The 23,681-nt window shown below is 44.1% G+C and overlaps 1 protein-coding gene across 2 annotated transcripts in view; it reads right to left on the reverse strand.

Annotated features, from left to right (window-relative positions):
- Positions 1 to 23,681, reverse strand: part of LOC126202894 (scavenger receptor class B member 1) — a 750,245-nt gene that overhangs the window by 63,640 nt on the left and 662,924 nt on the right. For both annotated transcript variants that reach the window (XM_049936968.1, XM_049936967.1), the window contains one exon: positions 19,539 to 19,699. In XM_049936968.1, the coding sequence (XP_049792925.1) occupies positions 19,539 to 19,699 (161 nt within the window). The remainder of the gene's footprint in view (positions 1 to 19,538; positions 19,700 to 23,681) is intronic.

Here is a 23,681-nt window from a genome sequence, read left to right on the forward strand (position 1 = left end):
CCGACGAGTTCGATGTGACAACAATTCTAAAGAAACCTTGCTCCTACACGGCAATACACGCCTACACAGAAGTCTCAGAACCCGGGAACGCATCGCCAAATTGGGTTGGACATAATTGCCTCATCCACCCTACAGCCCACACCTGGTGCCCTTGGACTTCCATCTGCTTGGCCAGTGTATTCTCTTAATGGAACATACTTTGAAGATGATGGGAGCGTAATTCTTGCAGTGAAGACGTTACTACGAGCAAAGGACAAGAAGTTTGACAGGAAATACATACTAATAAAACTGCGGCCTAAGGCCATAGAATGTGATGGGGACTATGTAGGAAAACAGTACGTGAAAAAGAAAAGTCACTAAATTTAAGAATCAAAAACAAATGTTCTGAGGAACGAAAAATGTGGAGCATTATTTATTGAAAGGCTTTCGGATTTAATCGAGGTGACCGTGTCAAACAAAACTCCACTATACTGTATTCGAACATTACAGGATTGTTTTTACTACTCATTTGCATTAATTTACATTTTTTCCAAGTCATGATGCATCCTCCTGCTGTCACTTGAAGATGATACTGTCCCGTACAGTACAGCGTGATCAGAAAAAAATGGTTCAAATGGCTCTGAGCACTATGGGACTTAACATCTGTGGTCATCAGTCCCCTAGAACTTAGAACTACTTACACCTAACTAACCTAAGGACATCACACACATCCATGCCCAAGGCAGGATTCGAACCTGTGACCGTAGCGGTGACACGGTTCCAGACTGAAGCGCCTAGAACCGCACGGCCACTCCAGCCGGCACAGCTTGATCAGCAAAAGGGTGCAGATCGCTGGTCATCCTACCAGTCGGATCGTATATGTACGCGTACATAGAGAAAAAGAGTTGCCTTTTCACACTCCACTGTAGCACTCCTGATGATACCTTCATCTCCGACGAACACTCGCTGCCAAGGATGAAGACTTCCAGAGCACCTTTCTTAGTTCAATACTTACTGACATAAAATTGGACGAACGCATGGAAAAGCGGAAAAAATAGAAAGCGGAAAAAATAGAAAGCGGAAAAAATAGAAAGCGGAAAAATAATAAAACGAAATTCATGGAAACGAAATTCATGGAAACGAAATTCATGAAAACGAAATTCATGAAAACGAAATTCATGAAAACGAAATTCATGAAAACGAAATTCATGAAAACGAAATTCATGAAAACGAAATTCATGAAAACGAAATTCATGAAAACGAAATTCATGAAAACGAAATTCATGAAAACGAAATTCATGAAAACGAAATTCATGAAAACGAAATTCATGAAAACGAAATTCATGAAAACGAAATTCATGAAAACGAAATTCATGAAAACGAAATTCATGAAAACGAAATTCATGAAAACGAAATTCATGAAAACGAAATTCATGAAAACGAAATTCATGAAAACGAAATTCATGAAAACGAAATTCATGAAAACGAAATTCATGAAAACGAAATTCATGAAAACGAAATTCATGAAAACGAAATTCATGAAAACGAAATTCATGAAAACGAAATTCATGAAAACGAAATTCATGAAAACGAAATTCATGAAAACGAAATTCATGAAAACGAAATTCATGAAAACGAAATTCATGAAAACGAAATTCATGAAAACGAAATTCATGAAAACGAAATTCATGAAAACGAAATTCATGAAAACGAAATTCATGAAAACGAAATTCATGAAAACGAAATTCATGAAAACGAAATTCATGAAAACGAAATTCATGAAAACGAAATTCATGAAAACGAAATTCATGAAAACGAAATTCATGAAAACGAAATTCATGAAAACGAAATTCATGAAAACGAAATTCATGAAAACGAAATTCATGAAAACGAAATTCATGAAAACGAAATTCATGAAAACGAAATTCATGAAAACGAAATTCATGAAAACGAAATTCATGAAAACGAAATTCATGAAAACGAAATTCATGAAAACGAAATTCATGAAAACGAAATTCATGAAAACGAAATTCATGAAAACGAAATCTAAAGTATAATTTATGGGGGTAATCTCAGCACCCTTTGATATTCAAACAGGTATGAGACAAGGAGGTGAACACACTCCTATTCTGTTCGTCGTCCTAAACAAGGTTATCGAACAATGGGAGAAAGAACCAGACAAACGTGGATTTTGGATGTCATTTCTACTGGGCTTCTCAAAACAGCCTCTAAATACCATACCTCGCGTTTGCGGAGGTCATCAGAAATAACTTTTGCTCTGTGTATTAACAGAGAAGATTTTGTACAGACGTGCCGCCGCGAAATACTAAGGATACATGATGTTTGTTGTCATATGAGGCAACATTTTATGTATCAGGAATGGTTAATGGTTAATCAGGATAGCGTTCGGATTTGCGTCTCGTAACATCCGCCGCTATCATTTAACATGTTCGTGATAGCCCTAAACTGAACGTCTGGTGTGGGCTAATACACGAAAGCATTGTTGGACCGTTCTTCTTTGCAGAAAACATAGGAATGGATCAGTGTCTGGGCATAGTGCAGCAGTGGGTATAGCCTCAGATTCAAGACTTGCAATCCATGACATTTCAAGAAGATAGAGCACCGCCCTATTTGTCAACGGCTGTTTTGCTGGATACAAAATTTGCGAATCGCTGGACCGAAACGGAGGAGCCACTGCCCGGCCACCACGTTCCTCCGGCATTATCCCGCTGGATTTCTTCTTATGAAACTTTGTGAAGAACCGCATGTACGCGATCATTGTGGAGATATTAACGCGTTAAGGCGTCGTACAACTGCAACAGTGACAGAAGATGTTACGATGAACATGGCAAGAAACTGAACACAGATTCGATATTCTTCGTGGTATAGATGGTTCACGCGTGAATGTATACTGATTATTTTAAAAAAATTCTACAGAGATGTCTAACATATGTTTTTTTGTAGTCCTTTGAAATGTGGGAGGTCTGAAAAGGACAGTCTGCACAATGGCTGATGGAGTAGAAATGTGGGCGTCACTGTAAATCTCTCGCATCAACCTCCGTCCTGAGACAACAGATGGTGAACCGAAGAATACTGCATTCATGGCGTGTTTCTGAACGTTTGACTTGCACAACCCGTTCTCGCTGCTGCCGACGCCTGTGCGTCAACCGCGACCGTGAGGGCTTTCCCAACAACACAGCATTACTCGCACCTCACCTCCACTTCGCGATCGAAGGTCAGCTGCAGTCTGGTCGTCTCTTTTTTTGCCGTCTGCGTGTGGATTTATTTCATTATCAAGCTCGACGCACGCGCTATTTACATTCGAATAGTGCGCCCCCCGCGAATAGCAATCTCACGGCAGGATAAGAAAGTCCTGTCGGTTGCCGGAACTGGCGTTAAGGCGCGGTCTTGAACGTGTACAGGGCGTCTCTACTTACTGTGCACTTGGATGTGGAAAGGTGAATACAATGAGCCTCAACGGTGGGCGTTTACAATTGTCTTCCCAGGCACGACGCACAGGATTCGATGTTTCAACGTACAAAATGGCACTTGTCATTTCTACTAACTTCTTGACAATCTAAGAACAAGGACTCCAGGTATTAAGGCACAAATTCACTTTAGTCAGTACTCACGCCTGTTACGTCTATAACGTAATGGAAAACCTGTCAAGTTTATTTCTTTCTGTTATGGCCAACTAGAGACCAAGTGCCAATTTCTTCTTATTTGCTTGCTTCCGTTCCTCCACGCGTTCTTTCTTTCCTCTGAAGAATTTACACCTGTTGTCTTACTGCTTCTATTTTGAAATAATGCTGATTTTAACATTTCATGAAATTTTTTTTCCAGACCCATAACTTCTTGTTAACTTCACGTACTTTCTTTTTGCAGCGACACTAAGGTCTTATTTTATACACGATGGCTCGAGAACACCGCTTTCTTTTTTGAAAGATCAGTGAGAAGCAAAACCAACCAGGCACACACTTCCTTGAATGAATGATTTTTCTTAACTGCTGTAGGGTCTACAGTCTTAAGTAAGGTCGTTGTCTGGTTAATCAGTAGAAAAATGTATATGACAACAAAGTAAAACATATGCATACATCATATGCGAACATAAGAAAAATGCAATTAGAATTAATAAGACGTCCAGTCAGTACGAGAAATGAGAGCTACTATGTTACGAGGGGCCTAGACACGGAACTAATTAATTAAAAATTAGTCTGCTTGGTTACAATTACCTTCCTTTATGAACTTCATGATATGTTTTCGTTAGCATATGGTCATGCACACTAAATGTCGGAAAAAAAGTCACTAAACTTCCTTAGTGTTTATTTTTAGAGCTCCGTACCTCAATAGGTAAAAACAGAACCTTTATAGGATCATTTTGTCGTCCGACTGTGTCAGACTATTGAGAGTACTTTTTCTCATGAAAGATAGGAATGTAAACTGGGAAATTTATGTCAGGTGCTAACGTCTACAGCCCCTTGGCGGTATAAAATATTTAAGCTTTTAAGTCAATGTAATCGAAAGATACGGCCATTTGTGTCGTATATTCTGATACTGACAGGAACTTTTTAATCGAAACTAAACGATGAATTATTTATACTCATGTAGGGCCTAGCGGTCTGCCGGAAGAGGTCGCATCTTCACCTCTCAATGTGCAGAGTCACCTCAAACAACAGGCGGTTCGATGCCACGTTAAACTGTAGGCCCCCTTTCCTCAGTTGGATAACTGGGATAGGTTAGGGACACTGAAGTCGCCGAAGTGGCGTCCAATAGAAAGACCTGCACTAGGCCACTGAGCCACACAGACTTAGTTATTATTATTGTTGTTGTTGTTGTTGACTAAATATATAATTTTCTGCGGACCACTCAAAGTGCGACTCTTACTAGCACTTGTTCGGTATTTTTATGTTTTCGTGTATTTCAGCTTTACTTATTAATTTTCAGGTTTCTCGTGGAAGGTTCAATGAATCACCGTTGCTTCGAGGAACAGTCAGTTGTCAGTTACTCATATGTACGTAAATATTTTCTAGACCAACAGATCATCATCATCATCATCATCATCATCATCATCATCATCATCATCATCACCACCATGAGAGAGAGAGAGAGAGAGAGAGAGAGAGAGAGAGAGAGAGAGAGAGATCGCTAAATTTTTGTTTTTGAGAGGCAGATTTTAGTGATTCCCTACAGACTGTAACCTAACTTCACATTTGGAGCTCTGACCTACTTTGGCAACAACAATGAAATCTGTACATTCGAGAGATTCCTCACGTCCTGGCAAAGCTTCAAGCACTCAAAGGCTTATCAATTATGCGTCTAGAAACTGTTCTGGATGAATAGTTCTACAGATTGCAGATGAACAGTTGTGGCGTTACGTTTAAGTGAAGGACGAGATAAGGCCGGTCGTGTGAGGACAGCACGAGCTACGATTGGCAACTGCAGCAGGGCGGTAAGACGCCGGCCTCTCCTAGCGCACACACTGAGCGCCGCTGTGGCGCGCCCTAGCGACGACGTTGCAAAACAAGACGCCGCGCAACCCGCGTAACGAGGCGGCGCGGTCAGCAGCTTCGTGAGCTGCCTCCTACACTCCCACACAGCTAGCCCGATGCGTCACCGACCAACGCGCTCCCGTCGATTGGCCAGTGCACCAATATTCAATCAATGAAAAAAATTGCACTAATCATCAATATCAATACACACACACACACACACACACACACACGAAATATCCCACCCACTGAAGATAAAATTATGAATATAATTCAGAACGGAAGAAAATAGATGTAAATTAAGAACTCTAATTTACACTGAGGTACTTAAACACCCTGACCTCAGACTGAATGATATTAACTTCTGAACCTGACAAAATCAGGTCTATTGACACACAGTCAACATGGGTTTAGGAAGCATCGTTCTTGTGAAACACAACTAGCTCTTTATTCCCATGAAGCGTTGAGTGCTATTGACGAGGGATTTCAAATCGATTCCGTGTTTCTGGATTTCCGGAAGGATTTTGACACTGTACCACACAAGTGGCTTGTAGTGAAATTGCGTGCTTATGGAACATCGTCTCAGTTATGTGACTGGATTTGAGATTTCTTGTCAGAGAGGTCACAGTTCATAGTAATTGACGGAAAGTCATCGAGAAGAACAGGAGTCATTTCTGGCGTTTCCCAAGATAGTGTTATAGATCATTTGCTGTTCCTTGTCTGTATAAACGATTTGGGCCGGCCGGTGTGGCCGTACGGTTAAAGGCGCTTTAGTCTGGAACCGCGTGACCGCTACGGTCGCAGGTTCGAATCCTGCCTCGGGCATGGATGTGTGTGATGTCCTTAGGTTAGTTAGGTTTAAGTAGTTCTAAGTTCTAGGGGACTGATGACCACAGATGTTAAGTCCCATAGTGCTCAGAGCCATTTGAACCATTTTTTAAACGATTTGGGACACAATTTGAGCACCCGTCTTAGGCTGTTTGCAGATGACGATATCGTTTATCGACTAATTAAGTCATCAGAGGATTAAAACAAATTGCAAAATTATTTAGAAAAAATATCTAAATGGTGCGAGAATTGGCAGTTGACCCTAAATAACGAAAAGTGTGAGGTCATCCACATGGGTGCTAAAAGGAGTTCGTTTAACTTCGGCTACACGATAAATCAGTCAAATCTAAAGGCCTTAAATTCCACTAAATACCTAGGAATTACAATTACGAACAACTTAAATTCGAAGGAACACATAGAAAATGTCGTGGGGAAGGCTAACCAAAGACAGCGTTTTATTGGCAGGACACTTAGAAAATGTAACATATCTACTAAGGAGACTATCTACACTACGCTGCTCGGTGTGGGATCCTTACTAGATAGGACTGACGGAGTACATCAAAAAAGTTCAAAGAAAGGCAGCACGTTTTGTATTGTCGCGAAATATGGGAGACAGTGTCTTTGAAATGACATCATTAAAAGAAAGGCGCTTTTCGTTGCGACGGAATCTTCTCACGAAACTCCAATCACCAACTTTCTCCTCCAAATGCGAAAATATTTTGTTGACACCGACCTACATAGGGAGGAACGATCACCAAGATAAACTAAGGGTAATCAGAGCTCGTACGGAAAGATATAGGTGTTCATTCTTTCCGTGCGCTATACGGGTTTGGAATAATAGAGAATTGTGAAGATGGTTCGATGAACCCTCTGACAGGCACTTAAATGTGATTTGCAGAGTATCCATGTAGATGAAGATGTAGGTGTAGATCAGGTGACGGACACACGTGGTTCTATGTTATTTATAACAAATTTTACTAGCCGTGATCGCACTACAATCCAATAGTAACTAGACAACCAGTTTACGTTAACCATACCTATCTTTACAAAGCTTTCACTGTAATTGATGCATCAGACGTTAGACAGTGTTTACTACCACAAAGTCAGAGTAACTTGTCAAAATATCATAAATCTGGTCAGTGCATGTCAGTCGGCTAGTAGAACCAAAGGGAGACACAATAAGGTTCAGAATCCCCACAGACGTGATCTGGTCACATTTTAGAAATTTTGATAAGTTACAGTGACGTTTTTGTGGTGGTCGGCACTGATCTCTCAGGTATCAATTACAGTGAAAGTGATGTAAAGTTCGTCTAACTACGATTGCATTGTATTGTGATCAAGACTATCAAAGTTAGCAATAAATAATATATACTATGAAAGGTGGCTACACTGAGACACAGTGCCAGAGATCGCTAGAGAGCATTGTTCCGCCGCCTCCACGGGCAGTGATTATTGTCGTAGTGGGCAGTGCTTGTCGAGGACTCGTAGTAGTCAGTTCGTGTTGAGATGTGCTAGTAGGGAGTGCTTGCTGAGATGTGATACTGAAAAGTTCTTGTTGAGATGTGGTAATAGCGAGTCGGTGTGGAGATATATTGTAACGATTAGAGTGATTTTGGTCAATATATGAAGGTAACGAAACTTGATTTATTTTTCATTATTTCCATGTTTTAAATAATGCGTCATTACAGGTTCAGTCAACAAAGCATCTGGCTTGTGTTCTTGGATTAGTGTGTAATTCTGGTTTTCTTGAGTAATTATGGTATTTTTATTTTCTTTAATTAATTCAGTATAAATGATATTTAAAATTTCTTGTGTTATTAAAGAAGAACCGTGCCAGATGCGTACGTTGAGTCATACTTCCACACACAGAACAGTTACACTTGTGCTTTGGTTTCGTAGGTTTTATAGTTGCTGGGGACTTAATTAATTAATTGTGTTAATGAAAATTTCCATTTCATTCTTTGTTATTGTTCTATGCAGTCAGATAGCGTAATAATACTAGTCAGGGCCAACCGTTACGAGACTTCGTAATCGGACATACAGCTACTAAAATTATTTTCATCTTTTTTAATTAAGCCCCCATGCAACTATTTTCAGAAGTTCAGGTCCTTACCTAGGCCCATGTTAAACATACACCTACATATAGCAAATTAACACTTCCATTGCAATATACACTCCTGGAAATGGAAAAAAGAACACATTGACACCGGTGTGTCAGACCCACCATACTTGCTCCTGACACTGCGAGAGGGCTGTACAAGCAATGATCACACGCACGGCACAGCGGACACACCAGGAACCGCGGTGTTGGCCGTCGAATGGCGCTAGCTGCGCAGCATTTGTGCACCGCCGCCGTCAGTGTCAGCTAGTTTGCCGTGGCATACGGAGCTCCATCGCAGTCTTTAAAACTGGTAGCATGCCGCGACAGCGTGGACGTGAACCGTATGTGCAGTTGACGGACTTTGAGCGAGGACGTATAGTGGGCATGCGGGAGGCCGGGTGGACGTACCGCCGAATTGCTCAACACGTGGGGCGTGAGGTCTCCACAGTACATCGATGTTGTCGCCAGTGGTCGGCGGAAGGTGCACGTGCCCGTCGACCTGGGACCGGACCGCAGCGACGCACGGATGCACGCCAAGACCGTAGGATCCTACACAGTGCCGTAGGGCACCGCACCGCCACTTCCCAGCAAATTAGGGACACTGTTGCTCCTGGGGTATCGGCGAGGACCATTCGCAACCGTCTCCATGAAGCTGGGCTACGGTCCCGCACACCGTTAGGCCGTCTTCCGCTCACGCCCCAACATCGTGCAGCCCGCCTCCAGTGGTGTCGCGACAGGCGTGAATGGAGGGACGAATGGAGACGTGTCGTCTTCAGCGATGAGAGTCGCTTCTGCCTTGGTGCCAATGATGGTCGTATGCGTGTTTGGCGCCGTGCAGGTGAGCGCCACAATCAGGACTGCATACGACCGAGGCACACAGGGCCAACACCCGGCATCATGGTGTGGGGAGCGATCTCCTACACTGGCCGTACACCACTGGTGATCGTCGAGGGGACACTGAATAGTGCACGGTACATCCAAACCGTCATCGAACCCATTGTTCTACCATTCCTAGACCGGCAAGGGAACTTGCTGTTCCAACAGGACAATGCACGTCCGCATGTATCCTGTGCCACCCAACGTGCTCTAGAAGGTGTAAGTCAACTACCCTGGCCAGCAAGATCTTCGGATCTGTCCCCCATTGAGCATGTTTGGGACTGGATGAAGCGTCGTCTCACGCGGTCTGCACGTCCAGCACGAACGCTGGTCCAACTGAGGCGCCAGGTGGAAATGGCATGGCAAGCCGTTCCACAGGACTACATCCAGCATCTCTACGATCGTCTCCATGGGAGAATAGCAGCCTGCATTGCTGCGAAAGGTGGATATACACTGTACTAGTGCCGACATTGTGCATGCTCTGTTGCCTGTGTCTATGTGCCTGTGGTTCTGTCAGTGTGATCATGTGATGTATCTGACCCCAGGAATGTGTCAATAAAGTTTCCCCTTCCTGGGACAATGAATTCACGGTGTTCTTATTTCAATTTCCAGGAGTGTAGTTACTGTAATTTTCACGTAATAATTTTTTACCATTTAAAATTCTCATATTTAATGTAGAACTATCTTATAAAGGGAAGGGTCTCAGGTACAGCCAACCGCCACGGCTCATATTTGGCAGGTCGCTTGTGTACAATCTAAAACGAAAGATTAATATATTTAGGCTCAACACTCCCATGTTTTTGAGGTAAACACCCCCCAGAGTTAATGCAGCGTTATGGACTCAAAACTGATCAAATCTTAAAACTAATTGAAAACTAAGCATTTTTTGTCATCATATACGAGAAGCTAATTTCCAAAAGATAACATACCCGATAAATTGAAAAATGAGAACAGGTGGCAGCACCATTTAGAACTATTACCTTCTTATGCCAAAACGTACCATATCCATCATATATTTGCCCCTAAGACTTGCAGTTCATGGTTAAGTCTATCGAATCCAGTCTTATTTCACTTCCAAGAAGTACCAGATCCTGGCAGCCAATCGTTGATCTTCTTGGTAAGAACGTCACACAACACAGCCAACATTTATTTACATGTCATTGTACGTTTTACGGATCTATGTGGTGTTTTTATGTTCACTGTTAGTTTTTAATTGAATTATGACGTATGACATATCAGGTGAATACTTTGAATCACCAAGAGTCACCAAACATAACACAATTTTCTGCCGAAAGGTACCAAATCCGTTTTTATTTATGCAATAACAATTAAACAAATGAACATCTAAGAGAAATATTTGGCGTAATATGTTTCAACATCTGTCTGAGTATAACAACAAAGGTACCAAAACGTATTCTGATGGTATTGTAGTCTTAAAACGATTTCGTTCCTCCTGTTAACTTAGATACTATTATGGATTTGTACCTTTGGGAAGTGAGCTGCTTATATGGGGTCCACACAGACATATTTTCCTAGATGGATGGATGGATGGATGGATGGATGGATATGGTGTTATGGGCGCTCAACAGTGTAGTCTTTAGCGCCCGAACGGAAACAACAACGGACGAGTGTCACTAAAATGCAGCAAGTGCAAAAATAGGATTAAAATTATAGGTGAAAGTCTACAGAGGCAGTTTGCACGTCAACAGTAGCAAAGAGGAAAGCAGCACATAATGAGGAGAACTGCAAGAGAACGGAGGGGAAGGGGTAAAATGAAAGCCATAGCGCATGTTTGGAACTGGCTTATTACAAGAATAAAAAAGGAGTGGTAAGCCACTCGGCAACACACTAAAAATTCCAACCTAAAATTCTTGGCTGAAGCCCAGAAACATCACAGTACCTTAAAACTTTCTTGACACTCGCCTCGTCATCGGCTAAAATCGAGGGCAGATCCCCACTAATATTAACTACCGCCCTGACAAAACGATATAAATCACACTCAACTAAAATGTGGCGTACAGGGATTCGTACGCCACAGGCATCACACAGAGGGGGTTCCTCTCGCCGTAGTAAGAAGGCATGCGTAAGAGGACAGTGCCCTATGTAAGGGTCACTTCGTCACGCCTAGGTGACCGGCAGGAGGAACACCACGGCTGGATGGTGGGTTTCACCAACCGCAGCTTATTTTCCCTCACCGCCAGCCATTCCTCCTCCCACAATTGCATATACTTCCGCCGCAGCGCAGAAACGACACCTTGCAAAGGAATAGAACATTGTGTCACATCCGGTAACCTGCAGGCGTCCTTGGCAGCTCTGTCAGCTTGTTCATTTCCCCGTATGCCCACATGCCCTGGCACCCAGCAAAAGGACACTTGCTTGCCCTGTCGTTGGAGGATGTACAGTTGGTCGTAAATCAGCTGTTCCAACTTCTCCGCTGGGTACAGGTTCTGCAGTGACTGTAATGCGCTCAGTGAGTCAGAGCAAATTAGGAAGTGTTTGCCCTGAGTAAACCGTATCTGCTCCAATGCCTTCAGGACCGCGTGAAGTTCTGCGGAAAAAACAGTGTATTCCTGGGGAAGGCGAATCCTGATGACACGGTCGGGGAACACGACTGAGCAGCCAAGAAGATCCCCCTGTTGGGATCCATCAGTGTAGACTACTGTAAAATAATGATGCCTGTCTAAAATGTTAAAAAACAAAGATTTGAAAGTAAAATCTGATGTACTGTCTTTCTTAAAATTTGCCAAATCTAAAATCAGTGTGGGTCTCTGTAGGAGCCAAGGTGGATATCTGCTCCAACCTCGACGTGAAACATTAAAACCGGCCACACCCATCTCTAAAAGGCAATCCTTTGCACGAATCCCATAGGGCCTTGTTGCTCGTTGCCGGTTGCGAAAAAGCTTTTCCAGTGGAGGCCGAGCAACAGTGTGGTATGCAGGTGTGTATGGTGTGGATAAGGTTTGATAGGCCTGGCGCACCATTAGTAGACGCCGCCGGAGGTGAAGTGGCGGTTCACCTGCCTCTGCACAGAGGCTCGGTACGGGGCTGGTTCTGAACGCCCCAGTGGCCAACCGAATCCCCTCATGGTGCACCACATCCAACAGCTTCAAATAAGTGGGTCTTGCAGACCCATACACCGTGCATCCATAATCAAGCCGGGACCGCACGAAGGCTCTGTAAAACCGGAGCAGACAAGTCCTGTCTGCTCCCCATGTGTGGTGACTAAGACATTTTAAAATAGACAGCGCCTTAAGAGACCGTTTTTTCAGTTCCTTAATGTGTGGCAGCCACGTAAGCTTAGAATCAAAAGTGAGGCCCAGAAACTTCACCGTGTCTTTAAAATTCAGAACGGTGTCCCTCATCCTCAACTCAGGCAAGTCAAAAATGGAACGAGAACGGTTAAAAAGAACACACACCGACTTATCAGTTGAAAACTTAAAACCACTCTTCTGTGCCCATTCATCCAAACGTCGCAGAGTGAGTTGCAATTGACGAGTCGTCGTTGCAAGGCTTGAAGAAGAGCAAAATACAGAGAAATCGTCCACAAACAAGGAACACTGCACAGGACTTTTCACAACAGACGTAATACTGTTAATAGCAATAGCAAAGACCGTCACACTTAAAACACTACCTTGAGGGACACCGTTCTCTTGTTCAAAGCGACTAGACAGTACGTCTCCGACTCGGTACCGAAAATAACGTGGCGACAGGAAGGACCGAATAAAATTGGGAAGACATCCACGAAAACCCCATTCGTGGAGCTGCCTGATGATAAGATGCCTCCAAGTAGTGTCGTATGCCTTTTCAATGTCAAAAAATATTCCCAACAGGTGATGCTGGCGCAGGAAAGCCTGTTGTATAGCCGCCTCCAGGAGGGCCAGGTTATCAAAGGTGGAGCGATACCTCCTGAACCCACACTGAAAGCGACTAAGGAGTTGTCTGGATTCTAACATCCAGACAAGGCGGCGGTTGACCATCCGCTCCAAGGTCTTCCCCACGCAGCTAGTGAGGGCAACACTACGGTAACTACCCGGGCACGTGCGGTCTTTCCCAGGTTTTAAAAGAGGAATTAAAATTGCTTCACGCCACGAGTCGGGGAAGTGACCAGACATCGGAGGAGGATTTCTTTATTTCTCCCTGTGAGGTGCCGCAGCATGCTATAGTGGATTCTATCCTGACCAGGGGATGTATCACGAGCCCCACACAATGCAGAATCCAGTTCCCACATGGAAAATGGGCAGTTGTACTCTTCTGTATTGGGTGAGCGGAAGTCAAAACTGCTCCTCTCAGCAGCCACTCTGTGGGGCTGGAAAGCTGGATTCTGACTGGCGGTTGCAGTAATAGCTGCAAAATGAGCCGCCATAGACTGGGCAATATCTTTTGGGGTCGTTTGGAGAGTACCATTCCACATTATAGCAGCCATAGCGCACCTCCCACCTCTCCCAGAAATCCTCCTTATGGTCTCCCATACAATGGAACTTCGTGTAGAACGATTAATGGTGTTCAGGAACTGCTGCCACGACCTCTTCTTGCTCTCTCGTATAACCCGACGACACTTTGCCCTCGCCACCCGAAAGGCTAAAAGATTCTCTACAGTTGGCCGGCATTTGAACCTACGCAGAGCTGCCCGCCTAGCCCTGACTGCAGAGCGGCATTCGTCGCTCCACCAAGGGACAGGCTGCCGCTTCGGTTGTCCCATGGACTGTGGGATGGACGCTTCACTGGCGCGGTGGATCACTTCAGTAATATGATCCACCCATTCCTGGACACTGACCCGATGTTCAAACTGGGCTAGTTGACTATACAGTGCCCAGTTGGCTCTACGGAGCACCCATCGAGGCGGTTTCCTTTCCGGTGCCACTGCATGTGGCAGGTGAATCCAGATGGGGAAGTGATCGCTGCCGTGTAAGTCATCAACCACATCCCATGCAGCAGTGTGGGCGATGGCTGGAGAGCAAAGCGATAGATCAATGGCAGAGAACGACCCAGTTGCAATGCAAAAATGCGTGCTTTGACCTGTATTTAGCAAATAGGCACTGGAAGACAGAAGAAGCCTCTCGATTGCTCTACCCCTGGTGCAAGTACTCACAGAGCCCCAAAGCACATTGTGTGCATTAAAATCACTACAGAGGATGAAGGGGTGGGGGAGCTGTGTAAGAAGATCACTGAGAGCCTCTTCGTCGAGCACATCATGTGGGGGCAGGTAAAGCGAACATACTGTTAGCATATGACGCACATGTACTAATATTGCAACTGCCTGTAAGTTCGTCGTGAGGGAGAGAGGCGAGGAGCGGTAGTCGGTGTTGACGAAGATACCTACTCCTCCTCGAGCTCTCTGTCCACTCAGGTCGTCCTTTTTGTGGAGGAGATAACCACGTAGCTCAGGGGTGTATGTTTCACTGAAATTTGTCTCTTGCAGACATACACACATAGGTCTATCCTGAATCAATAAACGTAGTTCCTCCACATGTGTCCTGAACCCTTGCAGGTTCCATTGCAATATGGGAGCCATCACGGTGGTTGTATTTTCTGCCTCTCTTTCCGCCGAGGTGGGGAGACTGCAGCAGGTGGAGGCTCAGTCTTGGGGCGAGATGATTGCCCCATATTCTCAGACTCCATCAGCTCTGGGGAAGAGTCTGATGAAGCGTCTAGTGGGACCACATTAACATGATCCGAGGGTTTACCAGCCGATTTAATCTGTTGGTGCTGCTTGATGTGTGCTTTCCTTTGTTTAGGCGGCTTTGCTAGAACTGGAACAGGGGTGTTTATGATCACGCTGGGCTTTGGAACAGCCTCAGCAATCTGAGATGCCTGGGGCTCTTCAATGTTAGCTACTGTACCTTTCTCTGCTGTTCGAGGAGGGGCTACAGGCTCTGATACACTTGCTGCCGTGCAAGTGCACTGACACGTGCAGGTGTTCGTGCCAACGCTAACAACCTCCGTCTGTGTAGATGCATCGACTTTTGGAGGCGGCTTCTGAACAATGGAAGCAAAAGACGTAACGAATGTGGGTGGCTGCATGGCCTTAAAGATCTTTTTGGCTTCACTGTAGGGGATACGCTTAGTTGTTTTTATTTCTTGTATTTTACGTTCCTCTAGGAAGATTCTACAGTCCCTACTCCAAACAGGGTGGCTTTCAGAACAGTTTATACATCTGACATGCGACGAACAGTTAATTCCGTCATGGGCAGCCTTACTGCAGTTGCCACACATCGCCTCTCCTTTACACCCTAGAGTTGTATGCCCAAAACGCTGGCACTTAAAACAGCGCATTGGGTTTGGGACATACGACCGGACGTTTAGTCGAAGAAATCCTGCCTTGACGTGTTCTGGGAGTTTGGGGGTATTGAAAGTAAGAATGAAGGAGTCAGATTTCACCAGGGTCCCATCCACCCTTTTCATGATATTCTGAACGTCAGCAATTCCCTCCTGAGCCCACTCACTCTTTAATTCTTCTACAGGAATGTCAACAAGATCCCTACAGGTAACAACACCCTTACTGGAGTTCAGGGTGCTGTGAAGCTCTGTAACGATCGTGTATTCCCCCAAGCTTTCAGCTGTTTGACGGCTAACTGCTTGCTGAGCGGTTGATGTTTCAACAAGCAGTGTCCCATTCCGTAAACGCTTCACTGATTTTAAAGTGCCAGCTATTCCTTCTAGACCCTTTTGGATACAGAATGGCGAAACCTTTTCAAAGGAACCCTCTTTCCTTTTTATTATTAAAAACACATTCTGATTGTCAGTATGTGCTCTGTTACTCTGAACTGCTGTACGTTTGCTGACGCCTGAGTCAGGAGGACTGGCTAACCGAGCCCTCTTGTTGGATTGGGCGGTAGTGCCAACCAGCGGTCCACCCATCCCACTGGCCAGCGAAAAATTAGGAGGAGGAAAAGAGGAAGAATTCGTGGTATCCATGGTCGTCCCACGAGCAGCTAGGGAAACTTATGTCCATCCAGACAGAGCCCCGCATGCCTGGATAAGCCTTATACAACTGGGGTGTTGCAGGTGCCCCAGAGGTTGCCCGCTGGCGACTGTTCCACCTCAACAGCCATGCATCTCATAGGCGCGGAGCACACCGGAAGATTGAGGGGTTTTTATAGAGGTTGGTCTTCCTCGCAATCCAGGCAGTCAAGCCAAGATTACCATTCCCCGCAGCACACAACATTCCACCGCCGCGCCATACGGTGGGCGCTGAAGCATGTCCGGGGGTTACGGTGACAGGAGACCGGCGGCGCCGACCAGTCCCCAGCTCAGGACCCCGGGGTCGCCAAGCCCGTACTCAGCAAATGAAAGCTGAGCCCCTGGGGGCATATTTTCCTAGAAATCGAGGAAAGAAACTATTGAAACTGTCGCTTATCTACCCATAATGTATACGCTGTTCAACTAAAGCGGCGTTGTAACGATCAAGGCATCTCGCTGGACAACAGATAACCTTTATTCGATTCCCCAATGTATTCCACGCGTTTCCTTCATTTGTATCTTTGCCAAAAAATGGTTTAAATGGCTCTGAGCACTATGGGACTTAACATCTGAGGTCATCAGTCCCCTAGAACTTAGAACTACTTAAACCTAACCAAACTAAGGACATCACACCCATCCATGCCCGAGGCAGGATTCGAACCTGCGACCGTAGAAGTCGCGCGGTTCCGGACTGAGGTGCCTAGAACCGCTCGGCCAACGGTGCCGGCGTATCATTGCCGCATCGAAATTGGTTGTAACACGGGGGTTAATTAAATTAGTAAATCAATGAGGAATAATAGAGTAGACGAATTTCGAAACGACTCTCATTAATAAAAAACTAAAATTTTAAGCCTCGTTTTACGAAAACAATTCCGAGTAAGATAAGTGCGATGATGAGCATTTTATCCTTCTGCAAAACCAGCGAGAACTGCACAACCGCATGGTGCATAACGATTCACAACATTATTCACGATCAGCTATCAGCACCGGCGTACGCGTGGTATGCATGAAAATTAATTCTCGAAATATAATTATATTTCAATGTAAACGAAGTTTTTCCGCCGAATCTTCTAAAGAAATGATGCAATTGCGTGAAGGTCGCATTTCTTTGATGTTCTTAGCGCCGCGAGTATATTTGTTTCGAATGTTATGCAAGTACCATCCACCAAGTTGCTCGAAAGAACAGCAGGACACAGAGTGAGTGAAAGAGCCACTCCTAAAGGGACCACAATTAGCTTTTTAATTTGAGAAACTTGTCTACCCCGTTGTTATTCCCGATTGGTTTACTTAGCTTATTAATTCTCCCACTAATAGCAATTTCTAAACGCAAAAAGTACAAGTAAGAAAACTGCACAATCCATGTGGGGATCTGACACGTTTCTCCGCTCCCCAGCCAGATGCCTTGGTGGCATCGCCAACACCGCTTATGCCGAATTGCGATTACTTCATAGCACATAAGCGGCAGTCTTAGTACTTTCTTTCCTAGACTCCTCGGAAAATACTGGGTGGTTATAATCAAATTTCAGGCATCCAGTATGTGCTTGTGGATGCCACATATAATGAAAAATGCTGAATTTTCGATTAACTATCGATACTATCAATTTTGAGTATATTGCGCATCATGAACTGTAGGGGTTTGTCACACACACACACACACACACACACACACACACACACACACACACACACACACACCAAAAAAGTTTTGCATCAGCTCTGTTCCGAGAGTTCCGGAACCTGTAGAGAAAATTGGAAGAGAGATCAACATGAACATCATTTCCGCCCTTTTTATTGCTCATGAAACCCACACATTGCATGTTGTACCACCATAAAGCGAGACCTTCACAGGTGGTGGTCCAGATTGCTGTACACACTGGTACCTCTAATACCCAGTAGCGCGTCCTCTTGCATTGATGCATGCCTATATTCGTCGTGGCATATTAACCACAAATTCATCAAGGCACTGTTGGTCCAGACTGTCCCACTCCTCAACGGCGATTCGGCGTACATCTCTCAGAGTGGTTGGTGGGTCACGTCGTCCATAAACAGCGCTTTCAAGTCTATCCCAGGCATGTTCGATAGGTTTCATGTCTGGAGAACATGCTGGCCACTCTAGTCGGAAGGTGCCGTTACCCTGAAGGAAGTCATTCACAAGATGTGCACGATGGGGGTGCGAATTGTCGTCCATGAAGACGAATGCCTCGCCAATATGCTGCCGATATGGTTGCACTATCGGTCGGAGGATGGCATTCACGTACCGTACAGCCGTTACGACGCCTTCCATGACCACGAGCGGCGTACGCCGGCCTCATTCGCTGGACAGTGTGTTTAAGGCGTTCAACCTGACCGGGTTGCCTCCAAACACATCTCCGACGATTGTCTGGTTGAAGGCATACGCGACACTAATCGGTGAATAGAACGTGATGCCAGTTCTGAGCGGTCCATTCGGCATGTTGTTGGGCCCATTCTGTACGGCGCTGCATGGTGTCGTGGTTGCAAAGATGGACCTCGGCATAGACGTCGGCAGTGAAGTTGGGCAACATGCAGCCTATTGCGCACACGACGTCCTGTGGTTGCACGAAAAGCATTATTCAACATGGTAGCGTTGCTGTCAGTGTTCCTCTGAGCCATAATCCGTAGGTAGCGGTCATCCACTGCATGCCTGAGCGAGGCATGTCGTCGACAGTTCCTGCCGCTCTGTATCTTCTCCATGTCGGAACAACATCGCTTTGGTTCACTCCGAGACGCCCGGACACATCCCCTGTTGAGAGCCCTTCCTGGCACAAAGTAACAATGCGGACGCGATCGAACCGCGGTATTGATCGTCTAGGCATAGTTAAACTACAGACAACTCGAGCCGTGAACCTCCTTCCTGGTGGAATGACTGGAACTGATCGGCTGTCAGATCCCTACCTTTTAATAGGCGCTACTCATGCATGGCTGTTTACATCTTTGGGTAGGTTTAGTGACGTCTATGAACAGTCAAAGGGACTGTGTCTGTGATACAATATCCACAGTCGACGTCTATCTTGAGGAGTTCTGGGAACCGGGGTCATGCGAAACCTTTTCTGATGTGTGCATATATTTTCTTATAATCTTTCGCTTCGCGCTGTATACGAGCGAGTTGATACATACAGTATGAGCAGGATCGGTTGGCCGTGTCTGAGACCTTTACCTTATTAGCTCAAACTCTTTGCGCTCCACACTACTTGGTTCACTGCGAAGCGCTTTTATGAAGTGCCAAGCGAACCTATGAGTGCTGGCTGTGCACAGGCGGATGCGGGTAATTTAGAAAGTGAACTTACATGTAGACGAAGGGGCCGAGCTCCTCCAGGATGGGCTTGTCGCCGTTGTTGAGGAACGCGTCCGCGTTCGTCACGTTGTAGATGTACACGCTCATCACAGGGTCCACGGGCGGCTCACGCCACCAGTCGAACGTCATCGACCCATTGCGCAGCACGATCTCCTGCAATGGAAAACAATGATACAGGCGCTATAATCTTTGTTAAAGACAGTAGTGGGTCTAGGAGAAAGTTTATCTGGGAAAGATAAAGACAGGAAGGAAGGAAGGAAGGAAGGAAGGAAAGAAAGAAAGGGAAAGAAAGAAAGAAAGAAAGAAAGGGAAGGAAGGGAAGGAAGAAAGAAAGAAAGAAAGAAAGAAAGGGAAGGAAGGGAAGAAAGAAAGAAAGAAAGAAAGAAAGAAAGAAAGAAAGAAAGGGAAGGAAGAAAGAAAGAAAGAAAGGGAAGGAAGAAAGGGAAGGAAGGAAGAAAGAAAGAAAGAAAGGGAAGGAAGAAAGAAAGAAAGGGAGGGAAGAAAGAAAGGGAGGGAAGAAAGAAAGAAAGGGAAGGAAGAAAGAAAGGGAGGGAAGAAAGAAAGAAAGGGAAGGAAGAAAGAAAGAAAGGGAAGGAAGAAAGAAAGAAAGAAAGAAAGGGGCACAGACAGAAAAAAAATCCATTTATTGACATTTAGCCATCACCATACAGCCACCTATCACATTGCCTCTCTTTCTCAATAGTTGCGCTTCGTTAGTAACTGAGATTCATACCTGCTAGATATACGCCAGCTGGACGTTTTGAAATGTGACACTTGTCTGCATCATCACTCATACACTGGAAGCTTAACACATTCTCATCGTCACTTCTCTATCATTAATCTTTACTCCTGATTAATAGCCTATTCGGGTGACATTCTTTTGGCTCACTGGACCAGATCGTTCATTGTCGCAGATCTTACCTTCACAGGGAAATCACAAAGCCCTTAGATTCAGTTTCCGAGCGGTTTCTACGATGATTACAATCCAGAAACTAATTAAATGTTACATGAGTCAAGTATTGTTATTAAATAATAGAGTAGCTATTTAACATGTTTACTCCAGTAAAAAGAACAATGGGGACACAGGTATACAGGTTGAATCGGCTGACCGTACCGCTGTCGTTTTGTGCAACCCGAAATTTAGCGTATTACATATTAGCAGAGAAGGTCGATTCTGTAGTGCTGAGACTACCGCTGAAATCGTTACCGCGCAGATCCACTGCGTGTGGTCCTGTTGTGTAGAGTCATAACCATACTACAGAGCTGCCTGAAGCAGTGAAGACGCAGATGGCTATTTTCATACTTGCAGATGTGTTGGAATATATTAACTGTATGACATGTGAACGTTGCAAAAACGTGTGTTCCCACTTAGCATTGCAGTACGTCGTAACAAGTAAAAACTGGAATAGGAAAAAGTATTACATTCTATGTAAGGTTATTTACGATCTTGCATGGTCCAAGTAACTTACCTGCTTCGCTTTTTGTAAGTAAATTTCATTCAATGTGCATTATTTTTGTTTAACACGTTATTTTATCTCATTTTGTCTTCACGAACGGTAAATCTTTGGAAGGAAATGACAATTACAAGTTTATATAACAAAGCGCATTCTTTGCTCTTCACGGTTGGCCGAAGTTCCGCGTCCTTGAGTGAGGATATTTGCGTAGAATTACATAATCACTTCTCGGAATATTACTTGCACATTGGAGATTGGATAAGGGGAATCCAGCAGGTAAAAGACAGATGCAGAAAGTTTTCTTGTTACAAAACCGCTGAAACAGTCACGTCGAAGCAGTAACTGCAACCAAATATGATTTTTATATTAAGGAGTAGAGGCGAAGCAATTGATACCAGGTGGCAAAATCACTACCATGAAATAGTGTAAGTTTGTTTAGCTAAAGTTTAGCTACTGCGTCAAATTTCAAATTACCTCTTATTGTTCCTGTATACACAACCGGCTTGGAACACATCATGTTTATTATTATGTACTGTACCAGAACTCGACATACCAAATGGACTGGCATTATGGCTAACGGTTAACTCGCGCTGCCATAGCGGTATTACGAGTTCCTGAACAACATTGCTGACGCACTGTCCAGAAAGGCTTGGAAGGTGCCTTATCTGAATCGACCCGCTCCCTTCTCCTTATCCCCCCCCCTCACCCCTCCTGCAGTATGTCCTTGTGGTCCTGGTCTGCCCACTGTAGGAATCCTAGAAGCCAGGGAGGTGTGCGCCGTCATGGGTCGACAGTCCACAACGAATATGACAACGCACCCTAGAACAGGGGAATACACTCTGCAGCAAGTGAGAGGAGGAGGAAAGTATGCAGACGAAGAGACCGAGCAACGGACGAAGATTTTATAGTCTGTCAACGCCCTCTGCAGTAGGCCTACTCAGAGTTGTGGCACAGCACCTACAGACTAGGGTGCCGTCCCATGTGGGTAATTTGATGCAAAAACTGCAACTTTGTTAATATCTAACAATTTAGTATGGTACAGACATATTTATGTCATTATCTGTCAATAATAGTAGAATTAATAGTGGTGAAGAGGGACATAAATACACATAACAGTAATGAACACCAACCCCCCCCCCCCTTCCCCGCCACCGAAAAGATCCCGATTCTTTAATAAATCGAATTCCCAAGCATAAAAGAGCTTCAAATATCTGCTTACTTTACGAATGAGTTAAAGTTTTAAATAATTGCCTTTAATTGCCTAGAATATTTATAGTTGAAGACATTTTAGTTTTTCACATATCTCTATGGCTTTTCAAATGTGTCTGAGCACTATGGGACTGAACATCTGTGGTCATCAGTCCCCTAGAACTTAGAACTACTTAAACCTAACTAACCGAAGGATATCACACACACCCATGACCGAGGCAGGATTCGAACCTGCGACCGTAGCGGTCACGCGGTTCCACACTGAAGCGCCTAGAAACGCACGGCCACACCGTCCGGCCCATATCTCTATGATGTCATACTTCTTGAATTGTATGTTCTTATGACACATTTGCAGGTACACTCAGTGGTATGCGTAAATACTGTCTGCAAATGTGTTGCAAATAGAATCAGCAGGAACGAAGTAATAAATCAAAAGTCGTGCCTTATATTCGAGTTTTACTGCATGAACAGCGAAAACCTGGTAATCGATAAATTTCCTTTCATTATTTTGTGGCGCGTGTCAGCGAGAAAAAGTTTCGAAAAGGTTTGAAATTGTGTGTAAAGCCTTTTGCAAGTCGCTAAGTGCTCTGATTCTGAAGTACTGGATGAATACACACTCTAATTTGGGCGCCGGGAGTTACGCTACCTCAATATATACTCATATATGCTGATTCTATCTGTGCACATAAAAGGCAATGTCCTGACTGACGGATTCACTAACCGTCGTCCAGTCCAAACCGCTAAGTACAGAAGCTTGAATTTTGAAGAGGTCTTATACTGTAGTCTTCTTCTAGTAAGTGATCGTTCGAAATTCGACCCCTAAGGAAGTAGAAAATGAAAGGTTTTTTGAAAATAAGTTACTATCAAGGCAATTTTGAAGCTGGAACTACGAACATTAGCATTTGGTTTCTGGGTCAAAAATAAAGTATGTGCTTCAGCATTCTTGGAAATTCAATCACTAATGGTGTAAAATACTGGGTGAAACTGTTTCTGAAAATAAATGGGAGAAACTTTTTGAAAATAAATTATTAATAATTACTTAAAATAAATAATTTGTAAACTACATCAATTAAAATTGGTGTTTGACGTCTAAGTTAAAAATTTAGAAAAAAAGGGGTTTCAGTGTTTTCGGAAATTCAATCCTTGGTGGGTAAAATAGGGACAAAGTTTTTATGCAAATATTTAATTACGAAATTAAGACACTGAAAATTTGTATTTGGCTTCAGGGTTAGAAATTAAAAAAATACATATTTTATTGTCTTTTGAAACTTCATACCCAAATGGAGTGAAATCTAGGACGTAAGTTATAGTGAATATATTTCGTCATCGGTATATTAACACACTTTTAAATAAAAATCTATTAAAATTGTTATTTCTAAGGAAGTGTGTGTGTGGTATATTAATTAGCATGAAAAATTTAGAAGACGTCACAATTTTTAGCAATATAAAAATTCGTTAAAGATAAATAAAAC

This window comes from Schistocerca nitens, chromosome 9 (genome assembly GCF_023898315.1).
Source record: "Schistocerca nitens isolate TAMUIC-IGC-003100 chromosome 9, iqSchNite1.1, whole genome shotgun sequence".
NCBI lineage: Eukaryota > Metazoa > Arthropoda > Insecta > Orthoptera > Acrididae > Schistocerca > Schistocerca nitens.